General features: G+C 35.8%; 2 protein-coding genes across 3 annotated transcripts; one reads left to right on the forward strand and one right to left on the reverse strand.

Annotated features, from left to right (window-relative positions):
- Positions 1–558: 558 nt before the first annotated feature.
- Positions 559–20146, reverse strand: LOC106713547 (glutamine-dependent NAD(+) synthetase). Of its 2 annotated transcripts, none has more exons than XM_045677901.1 (13): positions 20040–20146; positions 10734–10890; positions 10125–10380; positions 9646–9791; positions 9106–9355; positions 8690–8894; positions 8120–8266; positions 7770–7918; positions 7194–7349; positions 6010–6224; positions 5196–5418; positions 4167–4343; positions 559–830 (listed from the first exon to the last, which is right to left on the reverse strand). In XM_045677901.1, exons 2-13 carry the CDS (start codon positions 10877–10879, stop codon positions 687–689), a joined length of 2214 nt encoding a protein of 737 aa, XP_045533857.1. In that variant the 5' UTR covers positions 10880–10890; positions 20040–20146; the 3' UTR covers positions 559–686. The 2 variants fall into 2 exon arrangements, with proteins under 2 accessions (XP_045533857.1, XP_045533856.1); XM_045677900.1 differs by lacking the exon at positions 20040–20146 and adding an exon at positions 12226–12363.
- LOC106713508 (cytosolic carboxypeptidase 2) lies at positions 14386–19563 on the forward strand. The gene is given in 16 exon segments (XM_045678035.1): positions 14386–14885; positions 15204–15379; positions 15623–15775; positions 15963–16195; positions 16271–16417; positions 16500–16758; positions 16882–17046; positions 17122–17237; positions 17328–17487; positions 17562–17881; positions 17957–18080; positions 18149–18223; positions 18300–18476; positions 18560–18708; positions 18783–19196; positions 19278–19563. Coding segments are annotated over 16 exon segments (3159 nt in total). The 5' UTR covers positions 14386–14680.
- Positions 20147–20276: the final 130 nt, after the last annotated feature.

Consider the following 20276-nt stretch of genomic DNA (forward strand, 5'->3'; position numbering starts at 1 on the left):
CAGTATATTTTTGTCAGTAAAGAAAAAAGAAACTTTAATAAAAACACTAGAACGTACAAGTCACAACTCAAAAATCACATATACAACTGTCAAGTAAAAATTGCAAAAATAAAAAAAAAAACATTTTTTTTATTTTGGTTCCCTATTGTTGAAACCAATAATTATATTTTAACCGTTTTTAAGTGAAAACATAGCTATGCATATTTTTAAGTCTGTATCTACGTGAATTGTACTAATTAAAGTGTAACGAGTATTTTCTTATCCTAAGAAAAATACTAAGTTGCTTATATATTTTTCTTGCTATACGGTATACGGAAGAAGTGAAACGTCTAATATCAACATTTTAAAAAAAATGAGTAAAAGATTTATGGGAGTGAGTAAAATGTTATCTTAAACCTATATACGTATCTATTTAATATTTGTGCAAATTTTCTAAGATTTATTATAACAAAATTAAAAATAAAAACAAAAAAAGGATAACCGTTGATGTCAAATTAATTGCATTGATTGCTTATTAAAAATCAAAGTTCAATTCTACTGTTGAATGCAATATTTATGCTTAAGTCTTAATTTAAGGCTCAGTTTTTGGTCAACCTATATTAAAAAAACAAGATTTTTGAATACTACTGAAATACTTAATACTAACTACTGGTACTAAACTACTTCTAATACTAATTTAATACAAATTAAATTAATACTCCTTTCCTATCTCTGCGCATGTTGAAGGGTGCGGACAGTGTTGACGTAATGGAGTTGTTGCTTCCCATTGAGTCAACCTTCGCAGGTCTATCTACACTGGACGCTCTTTTGTCCTTCATCATTTGTGCTACCTGTAGAATTAAAATATCGTTGAAAAAAAAACTTCTTACTAATATAAATGTGAACGGATGGATGGATGGATTGTTAGAAGGTATCAGGAAAACATCTACATAGATATGGATATAGAACACTGTCTGGAAATTTATAAAATTTGGTAAGAACACATAGGCTACTTACTAAGTTTTTTTTAATTCGGCGCGGACATAATCGGAGGCGATATTCCCACACAAAAATGCTCATACATACACAATACACACACACACACACGCAAACACCTATACCAATCTAAAACAAACAAATGCAAAAAAAAATCGAAGTAAAAAAAAGTTAGTTTTTTTTTCAACTTCATTTTCAAAATTATAAATACATAATTGTTTCTTTTGGGGGAAAGGATTCGCTCCTGAAACACAGGGCTATGCCCTAGTTAAGGATCCAAAGGTCCCACATAATTGTGTATATGAGTGTTACAATAAAGCAGTTATTTATTTATGAATGTATGAGTGGTGTATGAGTGGTGTATGAGTGGTGTATGAGTGGTGTATGAGTGGTTTTTTTTTTTATAGAGGGAAAAAATGCCTTAGGGCACCGTCAGACATGGGAGCTACATGCCTGGTGTGTCGGGCTCAGGCTCATTGGTGTTCACCTATCCTAACATGAGTCCCGTTACCGACTAAAACAACCCTCTCTATGGACTTTTAGGTACCCCTCCGGGACTACCTTCCGGTATTACTTCGGAGGGGTGGTCTCAGCAGTCATGCTTTCCCTTCTAGCTCTCTGCGCTTTTTAGCTCCTTGAGTCCATTGCATTGGCTCTTCGCCGTATTTGTCTGAACAAATACGGCGAAGAGCCTGACGGTACTAAAGAAGGGTACTAAAGAAGGTACGGCTGACCCGCCGTACCTTCTTTAGTACTGAGGCGGCGTATTCGCTAACTTTATTCCATGCTTCTTCTGTTGCAAGCATGTTATCCACCAAATTTGCGACCGTAGTAGGTCCGATACTGTTCTCGAGTTCTTCGCGCTCCTTGGAGTATGCCGGGCAGACAAAGAACACGTGCTCTGCGTCCTCTGGTTCGCCGCACCCGTGTGGACAATCCGGGAGAATTTCGTGCCCAAAACGGTGTAGGTACGCACGGTAACATCCATGGCCCGTCAGCATTTGGGTGAGGTAGAAGTTCGTTTCCCCATGCTTGCGGTTTATCCATTTTTCGACTTGCCCAATTAGTTTGTGGGTCCAGCGGCCCTTTGTTGAGTGATCCCACTCCTGCTGCCATTTGGTGATGATCTGTCTTCTGGCTATACTTTGTGATTTTCTCCGCGTTGCGCTCGGATCACTTCTTCTGTCAAACAACAGTTTTCTCTCTTCTGCAAGTAGATGCACGGGTATAGCGCCGGCGATTACACTGGCTGCATCTAACGATACAGTGCGAAACGCGCTGATGATTCTGATCGAACTTACCCGATACACTGACTCCATCTTTTTCCTATTTATTTTGTTACTTAGAGCGTCCGCCCAAATGGGAGCCCCATACAACAAAACGGAATTACTTACCGACATCAACAGGTTCCTCTTCTTTTGCCGTGGGCCACCCACGTTTGGCATGAGCCTGGCGAGTGCCATGGTAACCTTCGATGTCTTCACGGCTGCTTGCTCCACGTGGTGGTTAAAGTTTAGCCTGAAATCTAGGTACACTCCAAGATACCTAATTTGTGTTTTAGATGTGATGCAACTTGATCCCACGGCTAGCGTGATCCTTTCTACGTTCTTCCGACTCGTGACCAGCATTGCCTCTGTCTTGTGCTCTGCTAGTTTCAGTCCGGTCGATGTCATCCACGTTTGTATACGGCGGTACGTTTCTTCGAATATTCTTCGTATCTCTTCTGTGTGCTTCGCGACTATTGAGATCATCGCATCGTCTGCGAAAGCAGTAAGTTCAGCTCCAGCAGGAAGTGTGAGATTCAGCAGTCCGTCATACATAATGTTCCACAAAAGCGGTCCGAGCACGGAGCCCTGTGGTACACCAGCCGTAATTTTGTACTTTTCCGGTCCATCATCCGTGTCGTAGTGAAGGACCCTGTTACTCAGATAGCTGCGTATTATCTTCCTGAGATACATCGGCACTTCCAATCTATCCATAGCCTTGCAGATGATGTCCCATCTTGCCGAGTTGAAGGCATTTTGGATGTCGAGCGCTACTAACAGGCAGTACTTTTTACCCCCACCTTTCCAGCGATGGCCCCTGGTGGCGTTTTTGGCGATGTTTACTACTCGTTCTACCGCGTCCAGGGTAGAGCGGGCTTTTCTAAAACCGTACTGGTTGTTGTGGATGACGTTTCCGATTGCGGCTTCCATTCTGTTGTGGATTATTCTCTCCAGTACTTTCCCCGCTGTGTCCAGCATGCATAGGGGGCGATAAGACTTTGGGTCTTCCGGGTTATTATTGCCCTTGGGTAAAAGTACTAATCGCTGTCTCTTCCAGATTTTGGGGAAAGTACCTTCCTGGAGGCACTTGTTAAATACCTCCTGAAACCCATTTTGCTCTCCCTTCATTGCCGCCTTCAGAGCTACGTTAGGAATGCGATCCATACCCGGTGCCTTCTTATTCTTTATTGCGTTGTATGCGCCTACGAATTCCTCGTTCGTGATCGCAGGGACTTCGGCGGCGTTTGCGGGTATTTCGTAGTCCAGCTCTTCTTGTTGTGGGAATAATGTGGTGACAATGCTTCTAAGTAGTTTTGTTTCACGAGGTTGTTGTGTGGTCCTTAGTTTCTTCATGACAACCATGTACGGTCTACCCCAGGGGTCATTATTAACTTCTTCCAGTAGTTCAGTCCAAGTTTCTCCTTTTCGTTTTTTAATCGCCTTTTTCAATTTAGTTCGAAGGTCTTTGTAGGTAGCCTGCAACGCGGGAAATGAATTTTTCTTTCTTGCCCGTTGTGCTAACCTTCGGGCCTTTATGCATTGTTCTCTGATTTCTCTGATATTATCGCTCCACCAGTGGACCGGATCTCTTTTGTTTTTTCTGTGACCGGTTCTTACCATTGCACAATCACACGCCCTAGCCAGCTTTGTCATGATGTTCTCTGCCATCTCCTCTGCGGTGTTACCTTCAATCTTACTGTTCCAATCTAATGCGGCGTGAAATGTGTCCGCGTCGAAGGTATTCGTTTTCCAACCTACGAGGGGAGCCGCAAGCTTCCGTGGTGTATGAGTGGTGTATGAGTGGTGTATGAGTGGTGTATGAGTGGTGTATGAGTGGTGTATGAGTGGTGTATGAGTGGTGTATGAGTGGTGTATGAGTGGTGTATGAGTGGTGTATGAGTGGTGTATGAGTGGTGTATGACTTACGGCGTCATCGATGGCCTTGAACTGCCAGTTCCAGTGCACGCGGTAGAGGAAGGGGCGATGGTCGTAGCGGTTGTCGTCGGGGCTGTAAGTCTCCGCGTGGTACGCCGGAGTCAACACCGTCATCTTGTGACGGTTGATCGCATAGCAACGGAAGAAATGCTTCACTTTCTCCGCAACCTAAACACATTTCACTTGTATCTCTAAACCTATTATCTTGTAATCTGCAGGGCGATCTTATACATGCTGACCACGATCCTCAGAAATGAGGGACCGACACAGAGAGAGAATCTGCAGGTTCGAATCCCACTATGTAAAAATGTATTTTTCTATTTAAATGCAACCTACATTTATCCGTATATATAGAATAAGTGATATGTATGAAGTCAACCCACACTGGACCAACGTGGTCGACTATGGCTTAGTCACCCCTAACTTAGGGTAGGCTCTTACCCCCTCAGTGACGTATAGTGAGCTGATGATGACATATATATTTTTCTTAATATTCATCCCTTTTGTCCCATGCAAAGTTCGGCAACACAACGGTTACATAAGACACTTTTCCACTGTGCGCAATGTATATAACACTAATTTGAGGCTACAGAGTCAACGGATAATAGCTTACTAGAAAAATATCCTAATTAACAATTAGGATTATTTATTTATATCAAGGTAACTGCGTCGTTTATTCAATTTTCTATTAAAGAGGTTTTTTAAGTATTTGACATATAAAATAACACACATTAAGTATGAAACCAATTGTGTTGAATCAGTGAAAATGGAAAATCATATTTACACAATTCACCGACTAACAGTCTATGGTTTTATTTTGAAAAATTTTGATGTTTATATACTAGATATTAATTTAGATAAAATGTGATACAAACAAGTCTGTTTTTAATAATTGTGTGATTACAGCCTTAATAAGGTAATATTTGGGAAGTAAAATGAAGGTAAATTCAACTATTAATTTGAAAAAATTGCAAAATATAGTCTCCTACGTGGCATACTAAGTCTGTATGTAATACGTACTTCTTGCGGTGTACACTTATTGCTCCAGGAATGTACCAGTTTTTGGTACATGCTGAATGGTCCGCAATGGTGTGTCTTCCTGAGGCGACCAAACTGTGAGAGCTCCGCGTAAGTCATGCCCATATCCTGTTCATCGGTCTGTGTAATCTGGCCGTCCGCGAGCGGCTCCAGCTCAGCCGTCGGCGGCGCTTGCAGGATCTCCGATAGAGATGGTAAGAAGAATCTGCAATTTGTACACCTACTTGTATACTTTAATCTTACGTCTTACTAATAATATAAATGCGAATGTTTGGATGGATGTATGTATGTTTGTTAGAAGGTATCTTCAAAACGGCTGAGCAAATTTCTATGAAATTTGGCACAGTTGTACATAGTCTCAACCAGGGATCCCCAAACTATTTTGGACAAATGACCCCTTTTCCAAAATGAACTGTAACCTTAGACCCCCATGGCCAAATTACCTACTTTAAGATCAATTATTATTATTCATTCTGACTTAAGTCAATAGAAGAAGACAAAGTGAGAATTAGCAATACTTTAAGTTCGACCACTTTGGGATCTCTCGTCTAGAAGAACACATAATCAACGAAATGATTTTTTAATTTCGCGCAAGCGGAATCGCGTGCGAGAGCTAGTATACCAATAACTCTTTGTTAAATTTAGTATCTACATTGTACATAAAATTTAGTATACATCAACTATAGGTAAAACCTTATTTCTTGCTTGTTACTTACAACAAATTCATTGCAGTGAAGTAATATACATAAATAGTAATATAGTTTTCACAAAAAATCAATACATAAATTCCACTGACCTATTCTTAGCGTACTGTAGGAAAGATTTCAAATCAGTTTTAGATATGCCGCCTATAGGATTGACATCTGCACTGGAACAGTCGTATTTCGTCATATAACCTCGCAGTGCTTCGTCAACATTAGACGAGCCTAACACTAGCAAGCCGCCCGGCCTGCCTCGCGCCCACAGCATTAACTGGGCGAATAAATACGATAGCACCATACGTAGACGAGCCTAAAATGGACATTACATTTCAAAAACTATAAAAATGTGGTTTAAGATCTTTATTTCTCTAAGAATTTACAAAATTCACTGTACGAGAAAACAAAATTATAACTTACAAATCAAATTACACCAGTAGTCTAATTTGGCATATTAAGTTCTATACACATTTTATATTAAATTTACATTTTACTAACAAATTTTTTTAGTTTGTTTTTAAATGATGACATTGTTTTTATATCACGGATATTTCTAGGCAAATTATTATATAACTGCACTCCCTCAAATGTTACACTTTTGTGACCAAAATTTGTTCTAGGTTTTGGTAATTTTAATTTGTCTTTGCTTCTGGTTTGATATCTATGAGTCCTCTCAAGTTTATTCACCAAAAAAATGCTCAACAGTAAAGAAAAAAATTATAACTTCTTTTTTATTACAATCTATTTAAAGCAAAAATTCAATATGGGCACAAACTTAATCTTACTAATATTATAAACGCGAATATTTGGATGGATGGATGTTTGTTTGAAGGTATCTCCGGAACGGCTCAACGGATCTTGATGAAATTTGTCATAGATGTAGATCATAGTCTGGAAGAACACAAAGGCTTTTTTTTAATTCCGTGCGGACGTAGTCGCGGGCGACAGCTAGTAAGTACATAATTTTAAAAATATCTACAGTCGAACCTAAAAAATGAGAGTCACTGTCCAGTTTCGACAGACAACCTCCGTAAGCGAGAAACTCTATAAGCGAGAGAGAAATCTCTGCGAGCGAAATAAGCGAGAAAAATATCAAAATATAATATTCTGGGTACTCATCAAAGTTTTCATTCGTATGCTAATATTTAGTATCTAAATTTAATGTATTCAACTACTTTTCTGGTGTAATTCTAGATCCAACTAATTATCTAGAATAAAACATGCACATAAACTGGAAAAAAATGTCATTAAGATAATATTTATGAAAAGTTCAAATTCCCACCTGTATATTTTGCAAGGCTAGATTTTGTCGAGGACAACCACCTTTGCTCCTGAACTTAGGCACAAGACCTGTTGCAGTAGTGAATATGCCTAGAACTGCGCTAACTGCTGAGTCGATTACTATCGGAAAATGATAACTTCCGATCTCACTTGCAAGCTGTTAAAAAAAACTATTTAAAAAAACCCTATTGAACAATTAAACGTTTCAAACCCTATAAATAAAATTTAACGACAAAAATTAGTTGCATATTGTTTTAAATTAATAATGTAAGATAAGCAATTTCATTTTAATTTATCTAAAGTAGAATTTTGAATCCATTTTCATCAAATTAAAAAAAGATCTATGGATCATTTTATTTATTTTTTTGCTTAGCTAAATAGGGCGTGGAAGAGAGTCCTATGATATCCTAATGTTATAAATGTGAAAGTTTAGATACATGGATGGATGTTTTTAGAAAGTATCTCCAGAACGGAGCAATGGATCTTAATGAAATTTGGCACAGATGTAGAACATAGTCTAGAAGAACACGTAGAACGGAGTCGCGGGCGACAGCTAGTATAACATATTTGTTCGTACTTGCAGAGCGCGTTGTTTAGTTTCCTGACTGGAGTTCTCTGAGGCCATATAACATGTGACAAGCAGACGATTGCACAACTCCATAGGATCTGACGGCGTGTAATCTGACTGGCAGAGTATCTTACGCACGTCGTATAGTACTTGACTTTCTGACAATAAATCATAAAAAAAATTATTAAAGAAAAAAAATGACTTAGAATTTCTTACTGTGCTTCGCAAAAACAAAAGCCACTGTATTAAACAGAGATAAAGAAGCAAAAATTACCAAAGTTAATTTCCGCATGTTATATATTTATACACACCCAAAGAAACTAATGGAATTTAAAAGTCAGTTTTCTTAATTGACTCACCTCCTTTTTGTACCGCGTCACAGATCTGCGTACACATAGAGAAGACAATGCAGGCGGTGCTGGTGGAGTCCACGCCCCCACTCAGCGGCAGGAAGAAGCCGCCCTGACCAGAGCGCCGCAAGTAATCCCACAGCCAACATGCGGGACCTTCGAACATTTCACCAGATAATATATAGCATCAGCTCACTATACGTCTTCACTGAGGGGCTCGGAAAGTACCCTAAATTAGAGGTAATTGGGCTTTAGTTAACCATGCTGGCCTAGTGCGGGTTGGTTAATACTTCACTAACTTTATAACGACGGATAAATGTACATATGTAAATCGAAAAACACATTGGTACATAGCGAAATTCGAACCCAGGACCTGCAGAATACAAGTAAGAGTTTAACCCCTGGAGCCACCGACTTTTTTAAATATAAAAATACACCGATATATCTATTTGAAGGAGATGAGAAATAAAGGTTTACACCCACAAGGCCTTGTTTGAACAACGGGTTAACGTCGCGCAGTTGAATCATCTTCGCATCGTTTCAAGGTCCTATCGTCTATAAAAAAAAAAGATTTCTTACCCAATTCAATTTCTTCCTCAGGCGTCAAATATTTCCATTCTATAGGCTGACTTACAGTCAAATGTATGTCCTCGTCATCAGATAATGCGAAGTCAACATTTATCCGCGGAAATGGAGTATTAGATGCTGCCAAGTGAGACCTGGATCTAATCTGAGTGCGGTAAGAGCGGATATCCTCGAGATCTATTGTTGCTGTAACTACCTCCTGAAAAAATAATCAACGTAATTGATTATTAAAAAAAATAGTAAAGAAAGATGACTATCATATCATACAATCCCATACATCCTTTTTTCACTTTTCTAAGCTGACTTTCCACAACAAAAATTTCAAAACCGAAAAAAATTGTACTATTAAAATATTAAATACTCCCGATAACAACGTATTTCGTAAAAGTCCTTACAATATGAGTACTTACAACATCGTGCAAAGCGAACTGAAGTCCTCGACTGACCACTTCCCCGTTAACAGCGACACATGAACAACCATTAAAATATATCCTCTGACCATCGCAACCTCTTAGATTACTAAATAAGTAAGCCCCGCCGCTCTTAAATGTGGCACTCTTTACTAAATCCACTGTGACGTAAGCTTTTCTCAGTTCCATGTAGCTTCCTGAACCGTTTGATATGATTTCCACTCCGTCGAGGCTTAAGGGAACATGCCGACTGCAAAATAAAGTTATAAAGGTAGCTTCATTCTCTGGTCTACCCCTTTATAGTGCTACAAACACATCTTGGTCAGTGATAATCGCACTATTATCGCAATTATTTCTGCCAGAAAACATAGTGTTCTATAGAGATAGACACACAAGACAAGATAATTCGGGTCAGTTAAGTTTGTGGTACTTTATAACTTTTCATTAAAGGAATAAATGTTATATTGCTCATCTACGATATTGTGCTTGATTTTGAAGACTGAACACTTACTCGTAAGGATAATATAATGAGTGAATAACCTTTGCGGATTCCACAACTCTTCGCATATCTCGAAGCCGATGCAAGTATCCTTGGTCGCGATGACCGCGTCGCCGATGGGTACTGTGGTCTGGTTCGTGATCGCAGTTATCATCCGAGGCAGATAGTAATCTTCTACTTGACGCTCCTTTAATATTATAAGAATAAGATATTGTTATTGTAATACTAGCTGTTGCCCCTGAATACGTCTTTGAAAAACTAAATGCAAAAAACAATATAAAAATCCCATAAGAACTGTATATTTTACCGGAACAAAAAGAAGTCAACTTCTTACAAATGACGTTCTATGTATGCGACAAATTGCATCCGAGTCGATTAACCATATCGGAGTTACCTCGTAACAGTTGGTGACATTCAAGAAAACAAAGTACCTATCAAAATGGATAATAAACTAGTGGCTCCATTCGAATTCTTATTAAAATATAACAACAACCAATAAAATAATCTGCAATCCTTATACCTTAGTCCAACATGAAAACCATCTAGTCTCCCTGTAATTTCCATCTTCACACAACATCATCTTAGGCCGGATTAGCAGAATCTTCTTATTGAGAAATGCGACTCTACAGTTGTAGGATACATTCCTGTGCTGTACAGGCATACCCACATCTATGAGCATATCTTTGCAAGTCGACGACTTTAGTAGCTCTGCTAATACTTGCCAACTGTGCAAGTATGTATCTGGCTCGTGGAAATGATCTTCGCAACTATAGCCACTGAAAATTAAGCCATAAAATAATGTGTCAAACATTGGGTCTTGTGTTCAAATACCTAAGGAAGTACCGAGGTTAAAAATAAAGTTATTTTTAATTGTTTAAGAAAAATCACATTGAATATTATTATACATTTACTACATATACGTATACATTTACTTATTCATAATCTTCATCATCAACAGCCTTTATCTGCTCACTGTTGAGCATAGGCCTTTCTCAATTCCTTCCACAGTACTCAGTAGTAGTAGTCTTTCCAGTATTTCCTTCTTGAATCTCTTAAATTAAATTTCTGATTCTCAGCAATGATTAACCATTTTAAACCTGGAGATAAAAGTTTTATATTAATCACTTACCATATTTCCAATTCGGGACCAGTTCGATACAAAGCCCCCATCTCTTTCGCCTCCTGCACCGACTGGAGTATTCTGCTCAAATTGCCCTCAAAGTCCAGGGCCCACTGGTTCAGAGTGCACACCGCTACCACCACTTTACGCCCCATTTTTTTCTATCCTAAAATTTAATAGCATTCTTAGTTTCTTTTTTTTTTAATTTGACGATCATTCGCCATTTTATCCGAATCAATTTTTTGACGAAGGGATTCGAAAAAAGGTTAGGCTATTTAACGCTACTATATTAAGAGCCAAAGAAAAAGAAACCTTTTAAGTAAAGTCGCGGAACGCAACTAGTATTTATCTTGTGAAAGATTTATAGTCAAAATCAATTTTCAAATCATTGTCATTACGATTTCAGTGGTTTATCATGAAATTAACATGTCAAGTACTTATTTTAAACAATTTTTTTAGTATAAAGTTCCAGTAACCATGCTAGAAACTTGTAAGTAATATGAGGATTGCGTAGTAATGTTACTACAAAGTTCATTGATGGATAACACGCTACGTGCACAAGTGTACAAGTGGGAATCGATCCGAGGTACCCAGTGCCAGGAGCAGGGCAATCACCCTGCGTCGCCGACCACGAAGTTGCGACCCCACGTAACGCGAAAGACGAAACTGATGCTTCGTGTTGTTTTAAGGTGTTTGGACAAATTCCTATACAAATTACGTTTCCTATTAAATTACTTTATCATTTAGATAATATTAGATAGAATATTAGATTATTATATAATAAGAAGATTCGATGGTAAAATATAAAGTAAGATTTTACCTAAAAAAACACTTTAACTAGGAATACTCTTGTCATGATAGATATTTAAACCGGCATCTAGATAGTACTATGATAAGAAATCTATCAGGCTAAATTAGGTAACAAAAATAAACTTGAAAAATGTAGAAATATGGAAACACTAAAAAAAAAGGAAAAGATAGTTCTGAGTAGACAAAAAATCTCATCATCTCATCAACACCAAAGGCTAATTGTCGACCAAAGAAATCATACTAATATTATAAACGCAAAAGTTAACATGTATGGATGGATGGATGGAAGTTACTACATATCTACAGAACGACTTAACGGATCTCGATGAAATTTGGCGCAGACATTGAACATAGTCCGAAATAGGTTACTTATTAAGTTTTTTTAATTCCGTGTAGACAAAATCGCGGGCACAAGCTGTTCTTTAATAAATATGCCAAGCAGTATTGAAAATTGTACCTACATACTTATGGCAAAAAAGTAAACACACATAATAAAAAAAATCTAAAGTGATAAAGTTGCAGCATAAAATTATTTCAAAAAGCAGGCAGAGTATAAATATACAAAACAGGTGATACATAAATCGATTGTTTCTAAGTTGCTTTATGAAATAAGCAATATAACATCTACTAAAATACAAAAATATATCTCTATAGTCACGGTAAAAACAATTTGTAGGAATGTATATCTCACCTGCAATCCTGACACGACGATATTGGTGGAAACTATCGACTTAACAGGTTGCGTAACTACGGCAACGCATGTTCACACAACTAACATCGAATACAACTAAACTTCCTACCATAAAGTTAAATATACTAATTAAAACGAAAATTTACTTACATTACAATACAAAAACTAAAATACAGATAACCTAAACTGTCACTAGTGATACTAAATAGTGGGTTTCTGTGACCAAGATAACAGTTTAAAACATATTGTTATCTCTGTTTTATTATAGATAATGAGAGGGATGACGATATGTTTTATACAGAGATTTTGGTCTCAGAAACCAACGGTAAATAATGTAATCATTATTTACTTATGATATGGTTATATTCTAAACATCGATTACAGTCACATATCGCTGTTTGCCACCAATCTAGTAGATATTCCTATCAAGATTGCCAATTACATATTTTTTTTCAATTTTTCTCTACTTATTCCATAACGTGGTAGTGGTCTTAGATGTCACTTGTAGTCATTTGGATTATAACAACTAAAGTTATAATAGTTTTACCATTCTGTTCACCTTGATATGTCAAATATCAAGGTGAATAGATAAATTCGGAAATAAAATTACCGAAGTTTTCAAAATACGATACAGGCGATACACCGATGTCGTATAAGAAATGATAGCTAGTCATAATGAAAATGAACTATTTAGTTTTCCTTTAAAGAGACAATGCAATAAATGTTCCATTTCCTACTACGTACTACGTACTATAACAAGCGGGTGATAACGAATGAAATTTAAATTAAAACATCACGTTTTTGGTAGCAAATTTTGCTGTATTATGTTTTAGCAATAAAATAGAAATACTAAAACTATCTCGAGCAGTAATCTTACTAATAACTTACTAATCTTACTAATATAAATGCGAATGTTTTTATGGATGGAAGGATGGCTGAATACATGTTTGTTTGAAGGTATCTCCGGAACGGCTGAACGAATCTTGATGATTTTCTTTTGGAATTTGAATTTGGCACACATGTAGGACATAGTCTGGAAGAACTCATAGGCTACTTATTAAGTTTTTTTTAATCAGAGCGGAAGGAGTCGCGAGCGACAACTAGTACTATAAAAAAATAGTTAACTTGCGTGCCTTTAGCAATCATTTTAATGGTACCGGATTTTGTATTTTGAATTTTTAATGGAAAGCCTGATAGCAAGTCTTAACATTGAAATTACAAGTCTATACAATAGAACTATTTTCTACTAGTCAATTTCGAACACGACATTTCTTTTCAATTCCAATTTCTAGTACTCTTGTACGTTTTTGTTTAAAACCCCAACTGACACAAATTAGGCCAATCACATGAAATATTTTTATTCTTATCTTACTAATCTTACTAATATTATAAATGCGAATGTTTGGATGGATGGATGTTTGTTTGTTTGACAGTATCTCTTGAATGACTTAACGGATCTTGATGAAATTTTACTATGAACACATAGGCTACTTATTAAGTTTTTTTTTTTAATTCCGCGCGGACGGAGTCGCGAAAAAATATACAATATGCAAAAAAAAATGGGGTTACAAAATTCTTTATCAGACTAAATTCCTACCAAAGAATAAAGCACGCCAACAGCAAACGGAAAAGAAACATGCCTTTCATCGGTATATCAAAGTCTTTGATAATGCTAAAGTTTTTCGACCATGACAGGGGCCGCGGTGAACTTCCATTAGCTTCACAAGTTTCAGACATTACGTGGAAGTGCAGTCACCTTTGAAGCATTCGCGGAATTGTTAGTTCTGTTTACTAAGAAAACATTCATTAGCTGAAGGCAAGCGAAAACTTAAATTTGAATTTTCAAGTAACCGATAAACATATCGAACTAGAATAAAGTGAAAACATGTTAAGAACAAGAAAGACATAAAAGATATATAAGTATACAAAGAAGTATATAAAACTCTGAAACATCTTATCAAACTTAAAATATAATATCTAAAAAATATAAAGGCATACATTTTTAGAATAAAAATAACTTAAAGAACAAGATATAAATCGATTCGATATTCGAAGAAAGATAATATATAATTATATCAAGCTATTCATGTTTTCAGCGAAATTTAATTTAAGTTATTATAAATAAAATCCGAATTACAGATTTCTCCGTACATAAATTAACGACCGGAAAAGCTCAGTGCACTTCAGAACGGCTGTTCTCTGACGTCACCAATCAGCCGATAAGAAATTAATCGAACATGACATCAGTGAAGCATCAGTTTCCTAATATCCATAACTTTAGGGAGTTGCACGACAACCCCAGTCCGCTGCCAAGCGCCGTACGACCCGCTTGCTCCTCACGCCTTGCCAAAATTCCGATCGTAATCTAACGCAACCATGGAGACAATGTTAAATGAAACAAAGGATAGTAACATGAAAGTAGCATCAATGTAAATTGGTCTTGAAATATTCTAAAATGTTATGGTGGAGACAACTGGAGTGTGCACAAGAGTATGTGATGATGTTCGAAAGAGAAGAACAGAATAACAAGTACACCGACAACACTACAATCACTCTTACTCTCCCTACTAGAGACCCAGTGTTGCAAGATAATCTACTGATCGCCAATCTAGATCAAGTTAAGACACTACAAGCGTCGCTCTTTCCCATATGCAATAAAGGTAAATTTATACGTGAACACATTTACATAAAAGTAACTTCAAGTAATTGGCACAAATTAGAGAGAAAAAAGCAATTTGTAGAATAATATTTAAATTAACATTTTAAAACTTTCACCACAATTTGTTGTTTCGACTTGTTCAAATTTAGAGACCAATGTCTTTTCTTTTCACGATTACAATAATTAAAATACTATTCGTTTTGATTTTTATACATTTTTTATTTTTACACTATTGCATTACAAAAACTATTTAGATATTCTGATGCTCTATGAATAAGAAATAATGGATAATTATTTTAAATAAAAATATTTATTTCAGGAACTTTCATATCGAGTTTTCTACATAATAATATTAAGACGAACCAGTTGGAAATAAACACTGACATAAAAACTTTTCGTACAACTGCTAAGCTAAAGGAGCCTCGTGATTTATTCGCGCTGCCCAAAGAGCTGGACTGCCCGCAACAAGCAGCACGATGGCCGTCAGAATGTCAAGTCAGAATAATTTATCAATCTCATATCTTTTTAAATTATTATGGCGCAGACACATGGTAATCGCTATCCAGATATAACCCAGTTTACATGGTTTAAGACATGAGCCATAGAGGCCACAGATGAAAAATTGATTGTATTCAATACAAACATTATTGTAAATTGCAAAATGTTCGGAAAAATACCAAGCTTATTTGTAACACCAAACAGTAAATTTTTAAGACTCACTCAGAAATATTTTTAAAGGTTGTTGAAGAAAGAATACAACACTTGATGTGGAGCCCTGCCAGCCCTGAACCATACTACGTACCTACAGGAAAAGAACTGCGGCCCCAGCCAGTCGGAGAAGACGCGGGCACAGTGATATTTCAATATTATCCTATGAGTGCAGTTAATTATGTTAGTTTCTTATGTACTTTCGATTTGTGTAACATATTAAATTAAGATACATAGAAACAAAAGTTTGAGTAAATTGAAACTACTATTAAGAAAAACTGCAAGGATTAAGTAATAACTTTGTCAGGAATGGTTTTTAAATCCGAATGATTTCTGCGAAGGTTGGTGACATAAATGCACTAATTTTCAGTTTAGTCGTTCTACAGTTGGCGGTTCAAGGTTGTTCTTGTCCGCCTGCACCAGTGCGAGCTGTGGCGATGAGCTAAGATTCGAATCTAGATTTGAAAGCGGCAACCTGGCTAAGGCGATCCGTATCACATCCGCATATTATGAATTGCATATACGAACGGATCTTTATACAAACAGGCACATGCAATGGTTTTATTTTCGAGTGACGAATACAAAGAAACAAATGATGTACAGGTTTGTTTGAGCTTACTTCATTTTTTGCATCGTATAAAAGTTGGATTTACTTTAAGTTTCAAAGTCTTTTTATAGGTTTTCAATCGTTAATTTATCCAAAGCTGAGAGTTTATATAACGAAGGTATGCGACCTCTGTTGTACTCTACCAAAGATGCTCAGCTACATTCAATTGGTTGGAGAAGATGTGGCGACAACATTGCTTATTATAAAAACGATTCTACGTAAGTACATAAAATAGACAAAACATTCAGGTACAATATTCTTTCTATAACTAAGATACTATTTAACTTATTTATTTCACAGATGCGAAGAAGATGAACAATTCCCAAGCTATACATTAACATTCAACATAGAGTTTCCACACACTGACGATGCCGTTTACATTGCTCACTGCTATCCCTATACGTACTCGGATTTACAAGAATACTTGTCCAGGCTACAAGCACATCCCGTCAAGTCGACTTACTCAAAACTCAGGCTGCTCTGTCGAACATTAGCTGGAAATAATGTCTACTACCTTACAATCACAGCTCCACAGAATACTAACGAAATGGAACAAAAAGTAAGTTGTTAACGAGTAAGCCTTAACACATTGCGACTACATACGGCTACGATATAAAAATATTACCACATTCCATACACATGCCTGTAGTCACATGATTTAAAAACTTGTAAAATTTTATAGAAAAAGAAGGCCGTGATAATAACAGCCAGAGTACACCCCGGCGAAACGCCAGCGTCATGGATGATGAAAGGTTTCATGGACTATTTGACGGGCGATACGAATCAAGCACGCGAACTAAGGGAAAAATTCATTTTCAAATTAGTGCCAATGCTGAATCCGGATGGTGTAAGTGACGCTCTAGATATTTTACATTTTAATATAAGCGTTATTCGAAAATAGTTATTTTTACTATTATTAAAGGTAATTGTCGGCAACAACCGTTGTTCGTTGACCGGAAAAGACCTGAATAGGCAATATAGGACGGTGATAAGAGAAACATATCCTCCGGTTTGGCATACCAAAGTAATGATACGGAGGTAAGATACTGTAAACTTAAAATTACTAATATAATATTTTTAATTTCGCTTGATACTATTTTTATGACAATTTCATTTTAATTCGAACAGATTACAGGAAGAATGTGGAGTGGCCATGTATGTAGACTTACACGCACATTCACGAAAACACAACGTATTTATTTATGGCTGTGAAAGCCGAAGAAATTCGGATAGATATTTGCAAGAACAGGTTTTTCCTTTGATGCTACATAAAAACGCAGCAGATAAGGTAAATTTAGGACTTACAAATATATTAGAATAGCAGATATAACAGTTTTCGAAATACTCTTAATCTTATTTTAGTTTTCCTTCGAAAATTGTAAATTTCGTATACAACGCAGCAAAGAAGGTACTGGCAGAGTCGTGGTTTGGATGCTTGGAGTCTCCAACAGTTATACAATGGAAGCGTCATTCGGCGGAACAGAATTAGGAAGCAGAATGTCAACGCATTTTTCAGTTCAAGATTACGAAAGTCTTGGACGGACTTTTTGTGAAACGCTATTAGATTTTTATGACGAAGATCCGAGTAAAGAACGATTGAGGAATAAAATCGTTACCAGATTACTAAAAGAAGGCTCGAATGCTGACGAACCAACAAATATTGAACTTTCAGATTATTCGAGGTTTGATTTTCTTCTAATAATGGAAATTTGTAACTAATACTGGAAAATTCATTTTTTTTTTATTAACTTTGACAGTGATGAAGGAGATACATCTAGCAGCAGTTCAGAGGCTGGAGTCAGTAGAGATAGAGTTGAAGCAAACCAAATGGCACCACCTCCCTCGCCTTTGTTCCCTAGAGAAATCAAAACTAAGTATAATGTAAGGAAAGTATGTGGACTAATTAACTTTAGATAGTCATATTTTACATAATAAACCTCAATTTACAGAAACCAGTTAGACAACGCATCAGGTTAGAGAAATTAAATATAGACAAGAGAAGGACGAAACGAGAAACAATGCAGGTGTGCAAGTAAATTACATACCAAATCCGGGATTTCATCAGAACATGGGTAAATAACACTGACTTATTAATTTCAGGTATCCAGAACTATTGTTGATCTTACGTCAGACGCAATTACCGATTGCTCATCAGATGAATCTTTTGGAGAGAAATTAAGCCCAGTGCGGAGAGTCCACAAATTACTTTCAACTGCCAAAGTAAACCCAAAGAGAAAAAAGAAAATGCCACCGGAACTAAAAATATTTCCTGTGCTGGTAAATTTATTTTTATACAATATACTTTAAGTTTATATAAACACATGTATTGAGTTGGAAGTTGAAAGAATCTGTTTTTTTAGACAAGTGATTCTCCATATAATTCTGATCGGGAAAAGAAATCCTCGAAATATAGCCGGCCACGTAGTGTGTCCATGTTTAATGATTCTACTGGGAAACCTAGGTTGAGTCCAGCATCTTGGCATCAATTCAGACATTTACCCCCACCTAAGTAAGTTAATAGTTCTTTCTTCTTGCGAAGTCTGAGTAAATCTGTTATTCTAAAATTGGACAAATTTATCAAAGGTATCTATCAGAAATAAAGAATAAACACAAACAGCCATCAGAGCTACAGGTAAAATTGAATTCTCTAAAGAAAAATGTATGGACTGGTGTACAGAGTGATGACAAGGGACCATTATCATGGGGGATCTCAAGTTTTGCCATGAACTCCTATTTCACTGATAGTGAATCATTACTTAGGTAAATAATTCAAAAAACTCTAACATACTATATTATGTGTTTAATAGTATATTAAATTACATTGTATTTATCCAGATCCTGTTCAAAAAAATTAGAAGTACTGGAAAGTGATTTAAAAAAACCGAAAGATGAAAAGAAAAAGAAAAAATCTAAGATAAAAAAGGTTCAAACAAAAGTGCCAAATAATGATGATATAACAGAAAGTAAGACTGTAAAATGTAACAAGAAGAAAGGAAAGTAAGTATAACTAATGGAGTTCTATACATTATGCTTGAGTACATTTTTTAAATAATAATTTAACACAATCTATTTTTTCAGATTAAAACATGCAAAGTCAGAAAGTCTACATCACATCAATAATACAAGTTTCACGGATATACCTAGAATTACAAATCCAACACAAAGCAAAAATATCAAAACATTTAGAAAAAGTGTTTTTGTAGCAAGTGTTGTTCAAAATAAGAAAACTAGCAAAGTCAATTCTGTTCCAATTTCAGATAATTCTGATTCTGATGATTTAATTGATGCAAGAAAAAAAATAAAGAAAAGATCAAAAACCACAAAAAATAAATTACAAAAAGCAGCCACAGTAGTTAAATTATAATAACAAAAAAATAGTATAACACACACCCTCAGTTATAATATGTACTAATGTAGGTAAGGAATAATTAGTAAAATGTTAAAAAAGTATTAACATTTTTACCTTGCAACTAAAATAAATAAGTTCTAGAATCTACAATAAAAAAAACACCCAAAATTGGTTTTAAAATAATTTATATTAAAATTAAACTGTTTTTTTTTAGTTTTCCACCGATTATTCAAATAACTTTATTTATATGCAAAATGTTGTACTAACATATAGCAATGGAAAATTTCTACTTTTATTTTGTGACCCCATAAAAAAATTATAGTAATGCTCAAATAATTTTAAGTCTATAATAAGTTAGACTTTAAGGTTAATCCCAATAACAGGCAGCAAAAAATTTGGGATTAAGTCATTATTTATGGGAAAGACCTTTGGTTCAATGTTTTCATAAATTGGATTTTAATCATTTTAAACTAATAGAAAAAACTACTTACGATTTATATCAGGAGTCAGGATTTGCATAAAAAAAAGAGTCACGAAGATTAAATTACCAAATAAAATTAATTTAAATAAAATGTAAACATTTCAAAATGATACTTCTGAAAAAAAAGACAATGACAGTGACATTGACATAAACTTACTTTTTTAAAAGCCACGCAGAAGCAAAAGTTATTAGTTCAGGTAAAAAGAAAAACTTTTTTAAAACAAAAAATTATAAAAATAGTCACATG

This window comes from Papilio machaon, chromosome 5 (genome assembly GCF_912999745.1).
Source record: "Papilio machaon chromosome 5, ilPapMach1.1, whole genome shotgun sequence".
NCBI lineage: Eukaryota > Metazoa > Arthropoda > Insecta > Lepidoptera > Papilionidae > Papilio > Papilio machaon.